Source organism: Pseudochaenichthys georgianus, chromosome 9, assembly GCF_902827115.2.
Source record: "Pseudochaenichthys georgianus chromosome 9, fPseGeo1.2, whole genome shotgun sequence".
Taxonomy (NCBI): Eukaryota; Metazoa; Chordata; class Actinopteri; order Perciformes; family Channichthyidae; genus Pseudochaenichthys; species Pseudochaenichthys georgianus.
In genome coordinates this window covers 19,914,346-19,936,830 of record NC_047511.1, presented here as the reverse complement: position 1 = coordinate 19,936,830, position 22,485 = coordinate 19,914,346, and the positions used below count along the sequence as shown (strand labels likewise).

Below are 22,485 nucleotides of genomic sequence, written 5' to 3'. Positions count from 1 at the left end.
ATCTTCACTTTTATATCACTGATCCATGCCTCAACAGCTCCAAGTGAAATCTGAAATCTCAACGTATGCCGTTTCCATGGAAACGGCATCCCTCGCCAAAACATCCGATGTTGTTGTAAGTCAATGGAAAATCGTCAAAACAGCACCAGACTTCAGACTATCATTAATGGTCCGGCCCTCAACAGCTCTACGTGAAATCTGAAATCTCAACGTATGCCGTTTCCATGGCAACGCATCCCTCGCCGTCAAACATCATGTTGTCGTAATTCTATGGAAAATCATCCAAACACCACCAGATTTCAGACTATCATCAATGGTCCGGCCCTCAACAGCTCTACGTGAAATCGGAAATCTCAATGTATGCCGTTTCCATGGCAACGCATCCCCCGCCAAAAAATACGATGTTGTTGTAAGTCAATGGAAAATCGTCCAAACAGCACCAGACTTCATATGATGGCTAATGGTCCGGCCCTCAACAGCTCTATGTCAATTATGGGATGTCATCATTTGGCGTTGCCATGGTAACGCATCCCTCGCCGTCAAACATCATGTTGTCGTAATTCAATGGAAAATCATCCAAACACCACCAGCCTTCAGACTATCATCAATGGTCCGGCCCTCAACAGCCCTACGTGAAATTTGAAATCTCAACGTATGCCGTTTCCATGGAAACGCATCCCTCGCCAAAAAATCCGATGTTGTTGTAAGTCAATGGAAAATCATCCAAACAGCACCACACTTCAGACTATCATTAATGGTCCGGCCCTCAACAGCTCTACGTGAAATCGGAAATCTCAATGTATGCCGTTTCCATGGCAACGCTTCCCTCGCCATAAACGACGGTGTCGCTGTAAATCCAATGGACACGGTCCCATCGTCCCCCAATCTTCACTTTTATATCACCGGTCCATGCCTCAACAGCTCCAAGTGAAATCTGAAATCTCACTGTATGCCGTTTCCATGGCAACGCGTCCCTCGCCGTGAAACACGGTGTTGTCCTAATTCAATGGAAAATCATCCAAACAGCACCGGATTTCATATGATGGCTAATGGTCCGGCCCTCAACAGCTCTACGTGAAATCTGAAATCTCACCATTTGTCGTTTCCATGGCAACGCTTCACTCGCCATAAAAGACGGTATTGTCCTAATTCAATGGAAAAGGTTCCAAACGGCACCGAACTTCAGACTATCATTACAGGTTCCGCCCTCAACAGCTCTATGTCAATTATGGGATGTCCTCATATGCCGTTCCCATGGCAACGCGTCCCTCGCCATAAACGACGGTGTCGCTGTAAATCCAATGGACACGGTCCCATCGTCCCCCAATCTTCACTTTTATATCACCGGTCCATGCCTTAACAGCTCCAAGTGAAATCTGAAATCTCACTGTATGCCGTTTCCATGGCAACGCGTCCCTCGCCATAAAACACGGTGTTGTCCTAATTCAATGGAAAAGGTTCCAAACAGCACCAGATTTCATATGATGGCTAATGGTCCGGCCCTCAACAGCTCTACGTGAAATCTGAAATCTCAACATTTGTCGTTTCCATGGCAACGCGTCCCTCGCCATAAAACACGGTGTTGTCCTAATTCAATGGAAAAGGTTCCAAACAGCACCAGATTTCATATGATGGCTAATGGTCCGGCCCTCAACAGCTCTATGTCAATTAGGGGATGTCATCATATGCCGTTTCCATGGCAATGCGTCCCTCGCCATGAAACACAGTGTTGTCCTAATTCAATGGAAAAGGTTCCAAACACCACCACACTTCATATGATGGCTCCTAGTCCGGTCCTTAACAGCTCTATGTCAATTATGACCTCACCTAGACACACATCGACGTGCGGACAACAGCCTGCGGAACGTCGAAGACCCGCTCAACGCTGCTTGCAGCTTTAATTATTATTATTATTACTTCAACTTGAGTGTCAACTTGAAACCAAAATAACAAACAATTTGATTCCACTACAAAATACATAAATATACAAAATAAAATGACATGTTGAAAACATAAAAAAATCTATTTGCAACTTAATTGCAGTTTTTTTAAATCTACAGCAGAGTTTGCATTGATCAGTCCCAGCGGTAGCTGCCTGGTGAACATTCATCCAGATGAAAAGTGCTGCATTTATGTGCCTTGTCACTTGAGTGGGTACATATGGAAAACTACTTGTTGGTGTAAACCATGTAATACCTTTTCAATTCAAAGTTATGCCTTCTCGGCAGTGTGAATCCTTCTCATGTGGATCAATAATTCATCGCTACGTCTGAAATTGTTCCCACATGCTTTACAAGTAAACGGTTTCTCACTTGTGTGGACTTTCATATGCCTTTTTAATGTTGACATGTCAATGAAGCTTTTCCCGCAGGTCATGCAAACATACGGTTTCTCACCTGTGTGGACTCTCATATGCCTTTTTAATCTTGACGTCTCAACGAAGCTTTTCTCGCAGGTCATGCAAACATGCGGTTTCTCACCTGTGTGGCATTTCATGTGTCTCTTAAAGTTACAGTTGAATTTGAATTTTTTTTCACATGTTTTGCAAGAATATTTCTTCTCATCGGTGTGGACTTGCATGTGTTGCTTCAAGGAACTACTTTCTCTGAAATCTCTTCCACATGTTTTGCAAGAATATGGCTTCTCATCCGTGTGGGTGGTCATGTGTCTTCGCAATAATGACATGTACTTAAAATCCTTTCCCACAAGTTTTACATTTGAAATAATTTTTCACTGTGCAAGTATTACGTTGCATGTCTGACAAGTTAGCGTTGTTTACTTTGTTCATTTTGGTTTTGTGATGCATTTTGTCTATTACTGGATCCGCAGTTCTTATTAACCCTGCGTCATTAGAATTGTGAGAGATGAGCTGCAGATTACTTTGTGCTTTTGATACCACAACGCTTAAAACTGGCATGTTGCCTACAGACTCTTTTGCACAAGTCTGACCGCTGTGCACACTTTCCTCATCAGTAAGAGTCAACATGAAGACATCAGTCTCCTGCTTTAGTTCAAGCTGCTCTTCCTCCTGACAGGTGCAAAGTTCCTCCTGTTCCTCTTTAATCTGTGGAGGCTCTGGGTCCTCTTGGTCCAGACTGGAGTTCCTTTCCTGACTACAGAGCTGCTGGTCAGTGAGCACCTCATCCTCATTACAGACATGTTGCTGAGGGAGCTCTGGAGGGACAAAAAATAAACAAAGTACTGTCAGTGTGGTGTTAGAGAAGCACATTGCATTCAATGCTGGGCAATGGTGTTAAGGTCAATATCACAATATCAAGACAACAACAACAAACAAGACTATAGAAATGCGTTATGCATAACATTTATAAATAGATTTGATCAAATACAAATAAAAAACATTTGACCACCGACTTTTTTAAACTATAACATATTCTAACAATGTGTATTTTAACTGCTGTGCTTTGTGTATTTGTGATCTGTTGTTGGAGATCTGAATGTGAATGAATAAACAGAAAATAGCTAACGAGAGGCTTTAACCATAATGAATCCCATTCAGATTGTTTTATAATTTGTAAGTGTCAGGGAATAATTCTGGAACACATCCTTCTCGGGGTGTAGATGACCCGAGCCATAAGCGACAACAAATGTGATTCAGTGTCCTCAGCTGTTTAGTCTAACTATTAAGAATGTTGATTATTACACTCCGAACTAGTTCAAACCTGGAACTACAGGAGGGTTCTTCAGAATTGATGTCGTGTGGTCAACTCGTGGCCCGTGACATGTCTTGTCAATTCTCCGGCCGAAGCTCCAAATAAACAGTCAGTGTTTGCCATCAAAGCTCCAGCTCTCCTTGTGTCTCTTTTGCGGCTTTCACACCAGCGCTTTTCAGTTTCTAGCTCCGAGCGGGAGCTTTTCTGGTTCAGCTCCAGTTTCCCTTTTCAGCTCCCGCTCTGTGCACACCGCCCACTGGCGCCCCAGAGCTGCCCTTGCTGCGTCATGACGTCACCGTTTACATCGCTGATTTGCCCTCCAACGGCAGCTCACAACAACAACAACAACAGCGTCGGGTCGATGATCGTGTTGCTTTTAATCACACGAAGCCAGAATAAATTGAATAACGACTTCTCCAACCTTATACTTTGCTCCAGAGTGCCGTGGTTCATTGTTTATTAATGTGTTTCTGCAGCATGTACCGACCGCTGCAGTGCTGGCTGCTCTTCCACAGGAGTTTATTCTCCCGTTAGCTCCCGGTTAGCTCACACTGCAGCGGCCACTCTAAAGTATTCACTGTCCGACTCACACAAGCAGCTGATGCATATCCCCAGTTCCCCTTAGCCTAAGTGAATGTGTGTCAGTCTGAATTGACACTGTTTGGTATCACAACGCTGTTATGAAAGTTTCTCTGGTATAAAACGGGTGATGTTAGCATAGCAACCGAAGCTAAACTGACTACTTGCATCCGATAGCTGCAATAATACAAAACAACACGTCTGCCTCTCTCCACAATGATCGATAACAGCGAACGGATGGTCAAAGTAAGGCACAAATAAACAGAATCACACGAAGCCTGGTTAGTGTTGCTTGACTTTATAAAGTGTGTTTATAGGCACTACTGCTTGTAGGCAGGCATAACAGTCGACCCATGGGAGGTGGGTTTAGTTTCCTGCACGCCTCGACGTGAGAGAGACGTAAGCGACGTCACCTCTTAGCTCCAAAGCTCTTGCCTCTGGACCGACAATTTTTTGGAGCTGGAAATGAAGCGGATTCCGGAGCTAAGAGCCGGCGCAGCTCCGGTGTGAACTGGAAAACCCAGCGCTTTTCAGGCTCTAGCTCCGAGCCGGAGCTGAAAAGGCGCTGGTGTGAAAGGGGCATTTGAGTCCTGACTCTCCATTGCTGCAGAAGTTTCCCCCACAGTAACGGAGCGTCCACACTACAGCTCCAAAAATAGCTTGGAGCTGGGCGTGTCTGGAGCTTGGGGATTTTATTCAAGCAACACGGCCAACAACCAATCACATGAATCTCCCGCCCCCAACATACAAAGCAAAAACCCCCGGGGATTGTATGGGAGCAATATATATATAAATTCCCCAAACAGGCGAAAACCTACCAGTTTCCCCCACTGTCTCTGCCACCTCCCTCCATGCCTGGTTCCTCCGGTTTGTATCCCGGTAGGTGAAGAGGGTCTGGTCATACAAAACCGGGTGATTCGCTACGGCGATAGTTAGTTTCTCCTCCGACTTTTTTTGAAATATAGAAATGAACGGCGGGATATCTCTCCCAGCTTAGACGCGGTTTGATTGGCTACAGCTTCAGCTGTCAGATTTTGGGAAACGGGATTTGATTGGCTGGCGCTGGCTACTCCGGCGTCCAGGCGACCAGAAGTTGAACAATGTTCAACTTCTGGTCGCCTGGGACGCCTGAGACGCCTCGCTCTGCTACCCACAATTCAGTTCGGCGAAAAAGCGCGGCTACGTGACGTCACCCCATTGAAAGTGAATGGGCAGCTTGGAGCAGCTTGGAGCTTTCGACGCTGTCGACGCTGTAGTGTAGACGGGCCGTAAGAACTTGATAGGAAACTAGAAAGTTCCGAGAAATGTTGACTGTGTGACTGAAACTTGGGTGCGCATCCCGATGCTTGGGTGCGCATCCCGATGCTAACATTACCCCGCTGAGTAAGTATTAATAGCATTAGTTGTATTGTTAAGGGGCAACAAAGAATATCCATTAATTTTAGCTCACTTTTAGCTGACTATTTTAAGATAAGATAAGATAAAGCTTTATTGTCTCCCTTAGGAGAAATTTGTCTTGGGCATCGAGATAATACACATAAAACATTCAGGTCAATCAGTCATAGATTTTAAATGTTTATCTCTTACATTTTTGGATTCTAGTACCACATTCCTGGATCGTTCGTGAACATCTTTAGATTACCACTGGGTTTAGTTGACGACCGACAGGTGTGTTCAAAGATCAAAGCGTTTCCACGGCAACGCCCTGCCAGTGAACAAGAGACAGCCTGTCAGAGAATGTATTGACAATATTGTGCTGCATTATTGCTTCTAAGTAAAAAACTGTAACTCCAATCAGCGAAATATCCTACCCAGAGTATTTAGGATACCAGATGAACACCTGATGGCTCTTGTGTTTGCTATATGTGTAAGTCTGTTTGATTAAATGAGCATATCGGTGTGGCCGGGACAAATATCCCTACATTATGATCACAAAAGTATGAAGAGTGAAAATTGTGGCCAGCCGAGCAAAAGTTGGAAAAAAAACTCAGAATATGTTCCAGCTCCTCTCCCCTCGAGCCGTGATGTCACCACTCTAAGTCTTAACGAGCTCTCCCATACACACCCATTATAAAATGTGAAACAGTGTGAAATGTCCACAAAACGTAAGCTGCGACTACATGAGAACCGTACTAGCTATCAAAAAATATTTCAAATAGTCTAATAAAGTCCATAGCCTCGAGAACCGTTTAAACTTGTATTTGTTGTCCTACGTTAAAGTCTGCAGAATCTGTATGGGGTCAAAGGAGTGTTTTTGAGCTCTGTTCAAATGGATTTCCCATTCATTCCTATGGAGCAAATGATCTCTGTTTTCTGCGAATTTGCGTGAAAACGGCTAGGCGAATCTCTTTGAAAATAACGTAACAAAGTTGCCTTAATCGAAAAGAACAACAATTGGTTTCATAGTTGAATTCAATAACTAAATACTATATTTCATGAAATATTATAATCGTTAAATATGGCATGATTGAATACAGTTTGTTTTATATGTTAAACCAATATGCGTAAGTGTTTGTTGTTTGTTGTGCCTAGGAACTAATGTTTGTTCATGTACTGGTACTGCCTGTTTTGTTGATACACTGGACAACTCAACGTGAGTTGATGTCTTTATTCAAAGCTCTGCTGAAGTCTGTGACAAAGTTATAATTTGACAAGGTTATACGGAAAAGGAACTTTAAAGATGAATCTCCTTTCACGACAAGCGGCCAACGAGGTATTTGTTTTATGTTCTCATGTGTCATATTTTCATTCATATATGTGTAGCACAATATGCTAATATGTTTGGCTATGTATACGTGTTATTCGTTGTTGTAGTTCTCACGGCGTAACGGAAGAGGGGAGGCTACATGATGAAAACTCCAAGAAATAAAGACCCGTTTTAAAGAACCGACCTGTGTCTGTGTCGTGAAGAGAGCTACACTCTTATAAAATACATAGAAACCCGATCACGGTTATTCCGAAACGTTTTGATGTGTTTTTTGTGTGTTTCGTTTCAACACTGCCGGACGAGTAGCATGACAACATTTGTGGCGGAAGAAGGAGAATAAGTTGTGATAAGTACATTGAATACTATACTGTGTGTGGCTTTGCCTGTCACAAAGAATAAGAAAGTATGTTATTGTTTGTTACACACCTGTTCTGTGCAGCTTTATCTGGGGCTTGCCTCCTTTTGCACAAGTTTGACCACTGTGCACACTTTCCTCATCAGTCTCCTGCTTTAGTTCAAGCTGCTCTTCCTCTTGACTGGTGCAAAGTTCCTCCTGTTCCTCTTTAATCTGTGGAGGCTCTGAGTCCTCTTGGTCCAGACTGGAGTTCCTTTCCTGACTACAGAGCTGCTGGTCAGTGAGATCCTCATCCTCATTACAGACATGTTGCTGAGGGAGCTCTGGAGGGACAGAAAATAAACAAAGTGCTGTGAGTGTGGTGTTAGGGAAGCAAATTGCATTCAATGCTGGGCAATGGTGTTAAGATCAATATCACAATATCAAGACAACAACAAACAAGACTACAGAAATGCATTATGCATAACATTTATAAATAGATTTGATAAAAATAAAAAACATTACCCCACCAACTTTTTAAAACTATAACATATTCTAACAATGTGTGCTTTGTGTATTTATGATCTGTTGTTGGAGATCTAAAAAGAAATAGAAATAACAAAAGTATGTCATGGTTTGTTACACACCTGTTCTGTGCAGTTTTATCTGAGGCTTCAAGACGGTATCCAATAATCTGCGCTGACGATAAATCTCCTCCTCGTATGCTGATAAAGCTTGAGCAAAAACTCCAAATATTTCATCGGCAGCTGCGGCTAGTCGCTCGTTGATAACACTTCTCAGTTTCTCAACTGCAGCCATTTCTACTGTGTGAAATATATGGATGTATGAAGAGACAAAATAAACCAACCCAACTTTTATTTTTCTCGTTGGCATGAACAACAAAACTTCCGGTGGAATGTTCTTCTTCGTTGGTTTAGGGAGTCGTTCTGCACTGATGAAGTTACATTACCGCCACCTATTGGATTGACATTCAAAAATACATTGTCCAAATCTCCCACAATAACTAACAAGGGAAACAATAACATTAACAACATGTTCCCCAACACTTGTTCAGTGAGTTCCATGAATCACTTTTGTTTGACTTTTTGGTGAACCTTTTCTCACATTTGTAGTTATTACTACAATAAACAGTATTAAACTTGTAAGACGCTTTTATCCAAAGCGACTTTCGTACTCAATACTGAGGACAATCCCCATAGGAACAATTTGGGGTGAAGTGTCTTGCCCAGGGAAACAACGACATACTGACTGCAGTAGGGTTTGAACCTGTCACTCCCTGATCCCAACACCAAGTGCTCTATCCACTGCGCCACATGCTTTTTACTATAGTCAATTTAACATGATGTTCTTGTATCTTATTCTATTTACATGTATGTAAACTCCTGCGTTTACTTAGTCAATTACAACATTCTCTGCATTATTTAGTTTATTGTAGTTATTTATTGTTCTGACATGTATATGAAAGCTTTAGCGCAAGTTCAATAAGGAAGACCTAACACGAGTCACCTACACGTCACTCTATGGCTCCCTTCCCCCCTCATTAAATACGAGGGCGTCACCCCTCAGCAGCCAATTGCTGCACATGCTAAATTCATGCTAAATTCCATGCCTGCTCTTCCTCCCTGTCAGTTGTCATTTACAGATGATCACACGCAACCCGCCTCCACTCCTCTCGCCTCCCGTCTCCTTCAGGACAAAGCTAAACCTTCCTTCTTCAGACCGGTCCCACCTGGGGCCTATACTACGAAGCTGGTTCAACCTAACCTGGATATGTTTGAGTTAGCCGGTTGGCCTAATCCAAAACATACGCGCTGTCGCTAAACTGTTCTACGACGCTGGTTATCAAGTGGATCGCTCAAGCCAGCCGTGTCCTATCTAGTTAGGTGCGCGTTCACATGAAAGGGGTGGTATCTGGAGCATTCGACCAATCACAAACATGGAGAAGCGCACTGACAGCGCAGCGTCATACTTCCTGAATGAAAAGTGAACTTTAATACTAGTCAAATATGAAGAAGTTAAACTTTAAACATCCATGACTTAAACACTTTATCCAGGATAAAAGCCACATAGCTGCACCTGCAAGGTGAATACAGCTGGCAAAAGAAAAAGTGTTTGAATGCGTACATTAACAGGTTTATGATATCACTGCCCCGTCTAAAACACGATCTGACTTCAATTACATTTGTCTCGAGTGTTTCGTCAACTTATGTGTTCCTTAAAATAATACTTCTGCATACAGTATGTGACACTGTGAGTGTTGCACGGCCAGATACGGCTCAGCTGACTCAGATAAGGAGATATATGATACATTATGAAGTGATATGCCGCGGACTGTACTTAATGTACTTTGATCCGGTTACTTATGTTGTGGCCGATATTTAAGTAAGCTTTCTTAACGCTAATGTTATAATAGTCAGATTGCTCTGAAGATGGGAGGTGATATTCTATTCATGTTCACGTTCACACAGTCGGTGATTTTTGCCGGCCGTCTTTCCTGCGACGGCAGTTTTTCTGTATTTCCTTTCTCCTGTAATATGACTTGATCGCTTTAAACTCCGCACACTGAGCTCTGATTGGTCAGCAGGCGGTGCTTTCACTGAGTTGAGCTCTTAGCCTGCAACCTAACCTGGTCCCGACCAGGTTAGCTGCTTAGCATATATTACCATGGAGATCTAGCCTGCTAAAAAGAGAACCAGCTTCGTAGGACCGGAAAGCCGGAGTTTTCCCTGAATTTAGCCGGCTAAGCGAAAATCCTGCTTCGCAGTATACCCCCCTGGTCCCGACCAGGTTAGCTGCTTAGCATATATTACCATGGAGATCTAGCCTGCTAAAAAGAGAACCAGCTTCGGATGACCGGAAAGCCGGAGTTTCCCCTGAATTTAGCCGGCTAAGCGAAAATCCTGCTTCGCAGTATACCCCCCTGACCAGGGCCGGACTGGGACAATAAGTCAGGCCGGGAATTATACACCCAGCCAGGCCACTACCAGTTTTTTGTGCCATTTTGCTGGATTTATTTGTCAATTTTTACAGCGTTGCTGCCCGTAGTGATAGCCCTCTAAAATAAACATATGGACATGGGTTACTATTTAAAAAAATGTGCAAATCTATTTAGGAACCTATGTGAACATATTTTAAGTGGGGGTGGACCTCAAATCCTATAGGGGGGTCTGGGGGCATGCCCCCCCGGTAAGATTTTTCTTTTTTAAATGTTGGACTTAAATGCATCAATCTGGTGCATTTTGAGGGGGAAATAAAGAGACTACACCCATATGAAACATAACTGTATACATTTAAATAATCATAAAATCATAAAAACATGGCCATAACCAATAACATACAATATCCAATATGAAAAAACATTGAAACTTGTTTATTTATTTGTTTTTGGTTCATTTATAGTTGTGAGTGTGTGTGCTCCTGAACCAGCCTCACCTGTCTCCCTCCTCTGCCCCTACTCCTCGTTGAGGCAGAAGCAAAGACTAGTTTTAGCTCTCAACAAGTTTTAATAGTTTATCTTGCCTTTTTTCACCTAGTTAACGTTTTTTTTAATTATTATTCATGCATATTTTACTAATCACTCCCCCCTCAAATGGAAATATATGTTAAATGGTGACCAAACCGTTTGAGACCCACAGAGATAACTTAGACTAAGTTAACTATCTAAACACTCAGAGAGTCCTTTACCTCACCTGAGCTGAGGTTATCAGTCTCTCAGTCTAACTGGAGAGGACTCTCCAACCACCTTGTTGTTGAAAAAGCTCCTTATATCCGTTAGCGCAGCTAGCTAGCACCAGATGCTAACAACAACAATACACGTAACCGGTGTGCGCGCTTTATCTCACTCGCTCGCGCCACACATACACTAACACACACCCTCCCGAGCTTGAATGACACACAGAGACCAATCGAGGGCATTAGTGTGGTCTGTATGAAAGTGGCCATGTGGGCAGGCCACATCATGTAGACAGCCAGTCACCCTCTGTGAGGCAGAGTCAGACCCACATTTGCGCAGCGTTGCGTTCACAAATATACAAAAAAAATCCTCAGGCCAGCAGGCCACTTAGCAAGCCAGGCCATCGGGAAACCTCCCGGTCCTCCCGATGGCCAGTCCGGGCCTGCCCCTGACCTACTCATCACCACCACCAGTGTCTAGACCCCGGGGATTTGATCGGAGCGGTTCTTTCCCTCCTGAATGATTATCCTGCAAACCGGGGCATAATCGCCAAACACCATTACATTCTCCCGTTGTATTATCATGGCAATCATTTCATTCATATGACGTGTAAACAATAAATATGTAATTCTTACATCACGTCTCTCCGGTTTGAAATATAGATTACTTGCAGTGCACATTGGTCTTGCAACACAACCTTATTCTACTTTTTACTACTGTTTCCTCTTGCACTATTTGTATTTGTATGTTTTATTGTGTTATGTCCTCCTAACTATGTTACAATGTTGGGGGAGCTTGGGACTTCAGACTTTCAATGCCATTTTCTACACTGTAGCTACTGCGCATATGAAAATAAAGACTTTCAATTTTGAATCTTTGAATTTGAAATGCTTTTCCCCGGCAGAGGTGTAAAGTATATTTACTCAAGTACTGTAACATGTTTAGATACTTGTTCTTTACTTGAGTATTTCCATTATTTGCTAGTTTGTACTTCTAGTCCACTACAATTCAGAGACTAATCGTATACTTTTACTCCACTGCATTTATTTTATACCTTTAGTTATTTTACAGACTTGGAATAATGATGTGAAATATAATCAACACTTAAATAATACTTTAGTTACACCTGGAGTACATTCACAATATACCTGCACTAACAAAGTGATTAAAACTAGCTCCACCTTTTGACTAACACTTAGCATCAATAACTATTATTAAAATATATAATATATATTATTCTGTAAGGGGCCAATCGGCACAATAAGTGCTTTTATTTTTGTACTTTTACTTGAGTAACCTTTGAATGCAGGACTTTAACTTGTAACAGAATATTCCTACACTCTTGTACTTGTACTTTTACTACGATGAGTACTTCTCCCACCTCTGTAAACCGGTGTGGGACCTTGTGTAGATCTTTTTACTTTAAGATATTATGAAACTCCCCATTTTAAACATTTGTTCTCTGGTTCCTGATCAGTACTGGTCTTCTTGTGAATTGCTCTTGCATGGCTGTCGACTCTGTGAGAGTTGTGAGAAAGGTAGTGGACACTTTGGTTGGGATGAATCTGGGCCCTTTCTGTCAGATTCAGATTTGAATATTATAACTGAGATGTTGGTTAGTGGCAGTGAATCTGTGCACATTTAACATGTGATTATTACTGAGGCCATTGTAACCTTGCTGTGCTATTTCAACATTCATTATAATAAAGGAGATGAGCCGGCTCTATTTAATAGCTATCATTAACATGATTCATATTTTTTAAGCCATTGCAAATATAATGTTCAAATAAAATAAAACACACAGTACAAGGGTGGAAGGACGTTACATAATGTGTGAACACTTTTTTATGGAAAACCTTAATCTGAAACATAGATAGATGTTTTTTGTTTAATTGATAGCCGTCAAATGAATGTACCGGCTTGGAAAGTATTCTCCTGTAAAATGAAAAGTAGAACTTTATGTTGCATGAAAGGAAAGCAATAAGATGCCATCTGAGAACCATTTCGTTTTTTATTTGAAATTGTTCAAGATCTTACTTGTGATTCAAATACAATCTCTTATTACTGTTACCAAAGTTCAATATGAGGCAACTCCGGTGATCAAACTAATCAACATATTTAAATAATATAATAACTTAAGCTCAAGCCCATGAGGCTATCATTTACAAATCTACTGTTTGTTACAATTTACATCCACTTACTTATTATGTCAGTCATACCAGCAGCCTGGATGGACAGTGTTTGCTTATATCTTTAGCGTTTAGGGTGAATCTGGTATTCTTACAACATCACCATACAAAGCTTTACTGTTAGAAACATACATTAGATCACTCAGCATTAAGTGCACCGATCATTTCTATTCATTAAAACACAATGTCGATTATTATTATTATTACTGCAGCTTGAGTGTCAACTTGAAACCAAAATAACAAACAATTTGATTCCACTACAAAATACATAAATATACAAAACAAAATAACATGTTGAAAACATTAAAAAATCTATTTGCAACTTAATTGCAGTTTTTTAAATCTTCAGCATAGGTTTCATTGCTCAGTCCCAGCGGTAGCTGCCTGGTGAACATTTATCCAGATGAAAAAAGTGCTGCATTTACAGTGGGGCAAAAAATAATTTTGTCAGCCACCAATGGTGCAAGTTCTCCCACTTAAAAAGATGAGAGAGGCCTGTAATTTTCATCCTAGGTATACCTAAACTATGAGAGACAAAATGAGAAGAAAAAAAATCCAGAAAATCACATTGTCTGATTTTTAAAGAATTTATTTGCAAATGATGGTGGAAAATAAGTATTTGGTCAATAACAAAAGTTCATTTGAATACTTTGTTGTATACCCTTTGTTGGCAATGACAGAGGTCAAACGTTTTCTGTAAGTCTTCACAAGGTTTTCACACACTGTTGCCGGTATTTTGGCCCATTCCTCCATGCAGATCTCCTCTAGAGCAGTGATGTTTTGGGGCTGTCGCTGGGCAACACAGACTTTCAACTCCCTCCAAAGATTTTCTATGGGGTTGAGATCTGGAGACTGGCTAGGCCACTCCAGGACCTTGAAATGCTTCTTACGAAGCCACTCCTTTGTTGCCCGGGCGGTGTGTTTTGGATCATTGTCATGCTGAAAGACCCAGCCACGTTTAATCTTCAATGCCCTTGCTGATGGAAGGAGGTTGTCACTCAAAATCTAACGATACATGGCCCCATTCATTCTTTCCTTTACACAGATCAGTCGTCCTGGTCCCTTTGCAGAAAAACAGCCCCAAAGCATGATGTTTCCACCCCCATGTTTCACAGTAGGTATGGTGTTCTTTGGATGCAACTCAGCATTCTTTCTCCTCCAAACACGTCTAGTTGAGTTTTTACCAAAAAGTTCTATTTTGGTTTCATCTGACCATATGATATTCTCCAAATCCTCTTCTGGATCATCTAAATGCTCTCTAGCAAACTTCAGACGGGCCTGGACATGTACTGGCTTAAGCAGGGGGACGCGTCTGGCACTGCAGGATTTGAGTCCCTGGAGGCGTAGTGTGTTACTGATGGTAGCCTTTGTTACTTTGGTCCCAGCTCTCTGCAGGTCATTGACTAGGTCCCCCCGTGTGGTTCTGGGATTTTTGCTCACCGTTCTTGTGATAATTTTGACCACACGGGTTGAGATCTTGCGTGGAGCCCCAGATCGAGGGAGATTATCAGTGGTCTTGTATGTCTTCCATTTTCTAATAATTGCTCCCACAGTTGATTTCTTCACACCAAGCTGCTTACCTATTGCAGATGCAGTCTTCCCAGCCTGGTGCAGGTCGACAATTTTTTTTCTGGTGTCCTTTGACAGCTCTTTGGTCTTGGCCATAGTGGAGTTTGGAGTGTGACTGTTTGAGGTTGTGGACAGGTGTCTTTTATACTGATAACGAGTTCAAACAGGTGCCATTAATACAGTTAACGAGTGGAGGACAGAGGAGGCTCTTAAAGAAGAAGTTACAGGTCTGTGAGAGCCAGAAATCTTGTTTGTTTGTAGGTGACCAAATACTTATTTTACCGAGGAATTTACTAATTAATTCATTACAAATCCTACAAAGTGATTTCCTGGATTCTTTCCCCCCATTCTGTCTCTCATAGTTGAAGTGTACCGAGGATGAAAATTACAGGCCTCTCTCATCTTTTTAAGTGGGAGAACTTGCACAATTGGTGGCTGACTAAATACTTTTTTGCCCCACTGTATGTGCCTTGTCACTTGAGTGGGTACATATGGAAATCTACTTGTTGGTGTAAACCAGGGGTGCCCAACCTTTTTTGAACCGAGAGCTACTTTTAAAGTAGCCAGTCTGCCGAGATCTACCAGTCCAAATAGAGAGGCGTAGCCATTACTGACAGCCTACTACCAGGTAAATACACACTTCTACTTGTATAAAACTGACCTTCGTACGATGAATACTTCATAAAATACTGCAGATCCTTTATCTTACCTCTTTCTAATCTACACACATACAAGTATTTAACTGAAGTTACACAACAGTGTTGTTGATACAGAGTTGGAGTTTATCCACACGTCACATACTACAGTGGGTAATGTTTTCAAGAAACATTGAACAGTGCTGCCACATATGACACAGGGAAAAAAGAAAAGACTCTGAACCCTTTCTTTGCCATTATATAAAAATAGTGTTGCTACAAAAGTATAAATTAGGCTTACTAATAAGACAACTCAGATCTGAAGCTACACAGGAATCTGCTGCCAAAGTGCAATAAAAAAGACAAAATGAATAGAATCAAACCCTTTTTTTGTGTTGCATTTTAGTAGAGTATAAAAAGAAATGCCTTTTAAAATAGGATGCAAGCAACACTAGTTTCTTAACCTGAATTGATAATAGACTATAATCAATTTAAACAGAACAGATCTTAATGTTTGCATTCTTATACCATTTTGTACAATAATTATAATGAATAAGTTCAAACAAACTAAAACGTACAGCTGATTAATAACGATATCTAACTTGAGTTTTTATTATATCAAACACCTGTTGAAATGCTACTGTTATTTTTACTGTCCCCCAAAAGCGCGTCAGTAGCCTCCAGGAATGCTTCTTTCACAACTTCGCCGTCTTTGAAAGACGTCATGTGTTTCGCAAGAACGTGACTGACACGATAAGATGCTCTGGTAGCAGCCTTGCTCTTGTTGTTGAGCCTGGTGAAAATGGACTGCTGTGCTTTCAGGCCCCTCCCCTTTTGGGAGCGTAGGGCAGAATTAGGAGGGAATTCCGTCTCGTAGCGTTTGTGCACTGTTTTGAAATGCCGCTCCTAAATTACCCTTCTTCGATAAAGCCACGCTCGCATTGCAGATGAGACAGATGGACTTTGAATTGGAATAGATACAAAAATAATCATCCTCCCACTCGGAGTGAAAATGATATATTTGGGGCTTTTTTGCTTCTGCCATTGCGGTCTTGTGTGTGTGCGGACTGTCACTCCTGTTGACACGGACAACGTCAGCGAACTAGTGCCCACTGCCCACAAGTCACGCCCCGACACATGGGGTCACGCCGGCCAATCACAAAGCTTTGATGCGTACAACTGCATTATGCTGGCACAGGAAGATTATGTTATAGGACATTAACGATAAAACTGAATATTGTTGTTCTATTTTTAGACACATCTCCCGATCGACTGGGAATCTCCCCGCGATCGACCGGTCGATCGTGATCGACTGGTTGGGCACCCCTGGTGTAAACCATGTAATAACTTTGCAATTCAAAGTTATGCCTTCTCGGCAGCATGAATCCTTCTCATGTGGCTCAATAATTCATCTTTACGTCCAAAATTATTCCCACATGTTTTACAAGTATACGGTTTCTCACCTGTGTGGACTCTCATATGCCTTTTTAATTTTGACATCTCAGCGAAGCTTTTCCCGCAGGTCATGCAAACATGCGGTTTCTCACCTGTGTGGACTCTCATGTGTCTCTTAAAGTTACAGTTCAATTTGAATTTTTTTTCACATGTTTTGCAAGTATATTTCTTCTCACCGGTGTGGACTTGCATGTGTTGCTTCAAGGAACTACTTTCTCTGAAATCTCTTCCACATGTTTTGCAAGAATATGGCTTCTCATCCGTGTGGGTGGTCATGTGTCTTCGCAGTATTGACATGTACTTAAAATCTTTCCCACAAGTTTTACATTTGAAATAATTTTTCACTGTGCAAGTATTACGTTGCATGTCTGACAAGTTAGCGTTGTTTACTTTGTTCATTTTGGTTTTGTGATGCATTTTGTCTATTACTGGATCCGCAGTTCTTGTTAACCCTGCGTCATTAGAATTGTGAGAGATGAGCTGCAGATTACTTTGTGCTTCTGATACCACAACGCTTAAAACTGGCATGTTGCCTACAGACTCTTTTGCACAAGTCTGACCGCTGTACACACTCTCCTCATCAGTAAGAGTCAACATGAAGACATCAGTCTCCTGCTTTAGTTCAAGCTGCTCTTCCTCCTGACGGGTACAAAGTTCCTCCTGTTCCTCTTTAATCTGTGGAGGCTCTGGGTCCTCTTGGTCCAGACTGGAGTTCCTTTCCTGACTACAGAGCTGCTGGTCAGTGAGCACCGTGAGAACCTCATCCTCAATACAGACATGTTGCTGAGGGAGCTCTGGAGGGACAGAAAATAAACAAAGTGCTGTCAGTGTGGTGTTAGGGATGCAAATTGCATTCAATGCTGGGCAATGGTGTTAAGGTCAATATCACAATATCAAGACAACAACAAACAAGACTATAGAAATGCGTTATGCATAACATTTATAAATAGATTTGATCAAATACAAATAAAAAACATTTGGCCACCAACTTTTTAAAACTATAACATATTCTAACAATGTGTATTTTAACTGCTGTGCTTTGTGTATTTGTGATCTGTTGTTGGAGATCTGAATGTGAATGAATAAACAGAAAATAGCTAACGAGAGGCTTTAACCATAATGAATCCCATTCAGATTGTTTTATAATTTGTAAGTGTCAGGGAATAACTCTGTATACATGTTTACCTTTTGCCCTCTGACGCAGATGCCCAACCTTGGGCAGCCGCTATCTCCCTTAAGGAGGGGCTGCCCAAGCATTTTGTTGTTGTTACCAGTTTATGACCGGGCAACTTCGGTCAGAGATAGTTATTGTTGTGGGACACCTGGAACACATCCTTCTCGGGGTGTAGATGACCCGAGCCATAAGCGACAACAAATGTGATTCAGTGTCCTCAGCTGTTTAGTCTATCTATTAAGAATGTTGATTATTACACTCTGAACTAGTTCAAACCTGGAACTACAGGAGGGTTCTTCAGAATTGATGTGGCATCTCAACCGTGTGGTCAACTCGTGGCCCGTGACATGTCTTGTCAATTCTCCGGCCGAAGCTCCAAATAAACAGTCAGTGTTTGCCATCAAAGCTCCAGCTCTCCTCGTGTCTCTTTGAGTCCTGACTCTCCATTGCTGCAGAAGTTTCCCCCACAGTAAGAACTTGATAGGAAACTAGAAAATTACGAGAAATGTTGACTGTGTGACTGAAACTTGGGTGCGCATCCCGATGCTAACATTACCCCCGCTGAGTAAGTATTAATAGCATTAGTTGTATTGTTAAGGGACAACAAAGAATATCCATTAATTTTAGCTCACTTTTAGCTGACTATTTTAAGATAAGATAAGATAAAGCTTTATTGTCTCCCTTAGGAGAAATTTGTCTTGGACATCGAGATAATACACATAAAACATTCAGGTCAATCAGTCATAGATTTTAAATGTTTATCTCTTACATTTTTGGATTCTAGTACCACATTCCTGGATCATTCCTGAACATCTTTAGATTACCACTGGGTTTAGTTGACGACCGACAGGTGTGTTCAAAGCTCAAAGCGTTTCCACGGCAACACCCTGCCAGTGAACGAGAGACAGCCTGTCAGAGAATGTATTGACAATATTGTGCTGCATTATTGCTTCTAAGTAAAATACTGTAACTCCAATCAGCGAAATCTCCTACCCAGAGTATTTAGGATACCAGATGAACACCTGATGGCTCTCGTGTTGGCTATATGTGTAAGTCCGTTTGATTAAATGAGCATATCGGTGCGGCCGGGACAAATATCCCTACATTATGATCACAAAAGTATGAAGAGTGAAAATTGTGGCCAGCCGAGCAAAAGTTGGAAAAGAAACTCAGAATATGTTCCAGCTCCTCTCCCCTCGAGCCGTGATGTCACCACTCTAAGTCTTAACGAGCTTTCCCATACACACCCATTATAAAATGTGAAACAGTGTGAAATGTACACAAAACATAAGCTGCGACTACATGAGAACCGTACTAGCTATCAAAAAATATCCAAATAGTCTAATAAAGTCCATAGCCTCGAGAACCGTTTAAACTTGTATTTGTTGTCCTACGTTAAAGTCTGCAGAATCTGTATGGGGTCAAAGGAGTGTTTTTGAGCTCTGTTCAAATGGATTTCCCATTCATTCCTATGGAGCAAATGATCTCAGTTTTCTGCGAATTTGCGTGAAAACGGCTAGGCGAATCTCTTTGAAAATGACGTAACAAAGTTGCCTTAATCGAAAAGAACAACAATTGGTTTCATAGTTGAATTCAATAACTAAATACTATATTTCATGAAATATTATAATCGTTAAATATGGCATGATTGAATACAGTTTGTTTTATATGTTAAACCAAAATGCGTAAGTGTTTGTTGTTTGTTGTGCCTAGGAACTAATGTTTGTTCATGTACTGGTACTGCCTGTTTTGTTGATACACTGGACAACTCAACGTGAGTTGATGTCTTTATTCAAAGCTCTGCTGAAGTCTGTGACAAAGTTATAATTTGACAAGGTTATACGGAAAAGGAACTTTAAAGATGAATCTCCTTTCACGACAAGCGGCCAACGAGGTATTTGTTTTATGTTCTCATGTGTCATATTTTCATTCATATATGTGTAGCACACTATGCTAATATGTTTGGCTATGTAAACGTGTTATTCGTTGTTGTAGTTCTCACGGCGTAACGGAAGAGGGGAGGCTACATGATGAAAACTTCAAGAAATAAACAGCCATTTTAAAAGAACCGACCTGTGTCTGTGTCGTGAAGAGAGCTACACTCTTATAAAAGACATGGCAACCCGATCACGGTTATTCCGAAACGTTTTGATGTGTTTTTTGTGTGTTTCGTTTCAACGAGGAGCATGACAACATTTGTGGCGTAAGAAGGAGAATAAGTTGAGATAAGTACATTCAATACTATACTGCAGTGACCACCAACTGGCGGCCCGCGGGCCAAATCCGGCCGCCAGAGATTCTCATCCGGCCCGCACGACGGGGGTGACTGTGGCGTTGGCGGAGTGGTTACTGCGTTCGCCCCCCACCCATTTCTTTGTTTACAACGTCTCGTGAGTAAGGTGCAGTACCGGAGTCCAACAGAGAGGCAGCAGCTGCGGGACAGTAGACTGCGTACTGCGAAACCTTCCCTCCCCTGAAGAAGAAGTGATCCTTCGTTGTGAAGAGTCTGGTTAATGCGCTCCGCACCACAGCAATAGCCCCGCTGCGACAGAGTCCAACAGAGAGGCTGGAGCTGCGGGACAGTAGCCTAGAAGCAGGGTTGGGTTGTAACGGAATACATAACGGCGTTACGTAATCAGAATACAAAAATCAAGTAGGCTAACTCAGCTGGCGTTACATTTGAAAAACGTACTTACTTTCGTAAACCTGAAGTGAATACATTTTGGAATACTTATTGGAATTATTGGTGGAAAAGTTTCCTCACAAAATGTAATATTCATTACCGGAAGAACTGTGTGCACACTGCACAAGCACAGCGCTGCAGCATGTCTGTGAGCGAGAGAGAGATGCAGCGCCAGCGTGTCTGTGAGGCCCCGCCCCCGCACGCAGATGAGAGAGAGAGATCTCTTTTAAAATATATTGAAAGTTAGAAACGGAGATGGTTGGATAAAATGTGCAAGATAACGTTTATGTAGCATTTCTTTATTGTCGAAATGATGAAATTTCATAACGGGATCAAATCAAAGTGAATGGCCTGCTGCTGCTGAATGCATGGGGCAAGTGACTGGAACAAGTTTTAAAAGTTATTACATCGTTTCAGATAATAAATAATAATGATAATTCATTCTATTTAGGGGCGCCTTTCAAAGCACCCAAGGACACCTTACAATTCATAACATATTCCAAGGAAAGGTTTTAAGACAGTACAAAGAATGCAGTCCGGGTGATGTTTTTTATGTGGGGTGCAGACGAGAGAGCTGTCCAGAATGACACCAAGATGTTGTGTTTGAGTTCTTGATAAGCCATGAAAACAGTAAAATAAGTGTCTCCTGTGCACCAAAACATACCCATCTGTTATGGAAAAAGAAAGTATTCAAAAAGTAATCTGAATACTATTTATAAAATGCTGGGCTATATAAAAATCGCTGGCCCGCGATAGTGTCTATTGGTTACATTTCGGCCCTTGGACAAATGTAGTTGGTGATCCCTGCTATACTGTGTGTGGCTTTGCCAGTCACAAAGAATAAGAAAGTATTTTATTGTTTGTTACACACCTGTTCTGTGCAGCTTTATCTGGGGCTTGCCTCCTTTTGCACAAGTTTGACCGCTGTGCACACTTTCCTCATCAGTAAGAGTCACCATGAAGATATCAGTCTCCTGCTTTAGTTCAAGCTGCTCTTCCTCATGACTGGTGCAAAGTTCCTCCTGTTCCTCTTTAATATGTGGAGGCTCTGGGTCCTCTTGGTCCAGACTGGAGTTCCTTTCCTGACTACAGAGCTGCTGGTCAGTGAAAACCTCATCCTCATTACAGACATGTTGCTGAGGGAGCTCTGGAGGGACAGAAAATAAACAAAGTACTGTTAGTGTGGTGTTAGGGAAGCAAATTGCATTCAATGCTGGGCAATGGTGTTAAGATCAATGTCACAATATCAAGACAACAACAAACAAGACTACAGAAATGCATTATGCATAACATTTATAAATAGATTTTATAAAAATAAAAAACATTACGCCACCAACTTTTTAAAACTATAACATATTCTAACAATGTGTGCTTTTTGTATTTGTGATCTGTTGTTGGATATCTAAAAAGAAATAGAAATAATAAAGTATTTCATGGTTTGTTACACACCTGTTCTGTGCAGTTTTATCTGAGGCTTCAAGACGGTATCCAATAATCTGCGCTGACGACAAATCTCCTCCTCGTATGCTGATAAAGCTTGAGCAAAAACTCCAAATATTTCATCGGCAGCTGCGGCTAGTCGCTCGTTGATAACACTTCTCAGTTTCTCAACTGCAGCCATTTCTACTGTGTGAAATATATGGATGTATGAAGAGACAAAATAAGCCAAAGCAACTTTTATTTTTCTCGTTGACATGAACAACAAAACTTCCGGTGGAATGTTCTTCTTCGTTGGTTTGGGAGTCGTTCTGCACTGATAAAGTTACATTACTGCCACCTATTGGATTGATATTCA

At 41.6% G+C, this 22,485-nt stretch overlaps 1 protein-coding gene and 1 pseudogene across 1 annotated transcript; both read right to left on the bottom strand.

Annotated features, from left to right (window-relative positions):
- Positions 1-770: 770 nt before the first annotated feature.
- LOC139432871 (zinc finger protein 722-like) lies at positions 771-22,372 on the bottom strand (annotated as a pseudogene).
- Positions 13,743-18,454, bottom strand: LOC139434360 (zinc finger protein 75A-like). Its single transcript, XM_071204233.1, has 2 exons — positions 18,448-18,454; positions 13,743-17,693 (listed from the first exon to the last, which is right to left on the bottom strand). Exons 1-2 carry the CDS (start codon positions 18,452-18,454, stop codon positions 16,741-16,743), a joined length of 960 nt encoding a protein of 319 aa, XP_071060334.1. The 3' UTR covers positions 13,743-16,740.
- Positions 22,373-22,485: the final 113 nt, after the last annotated feature.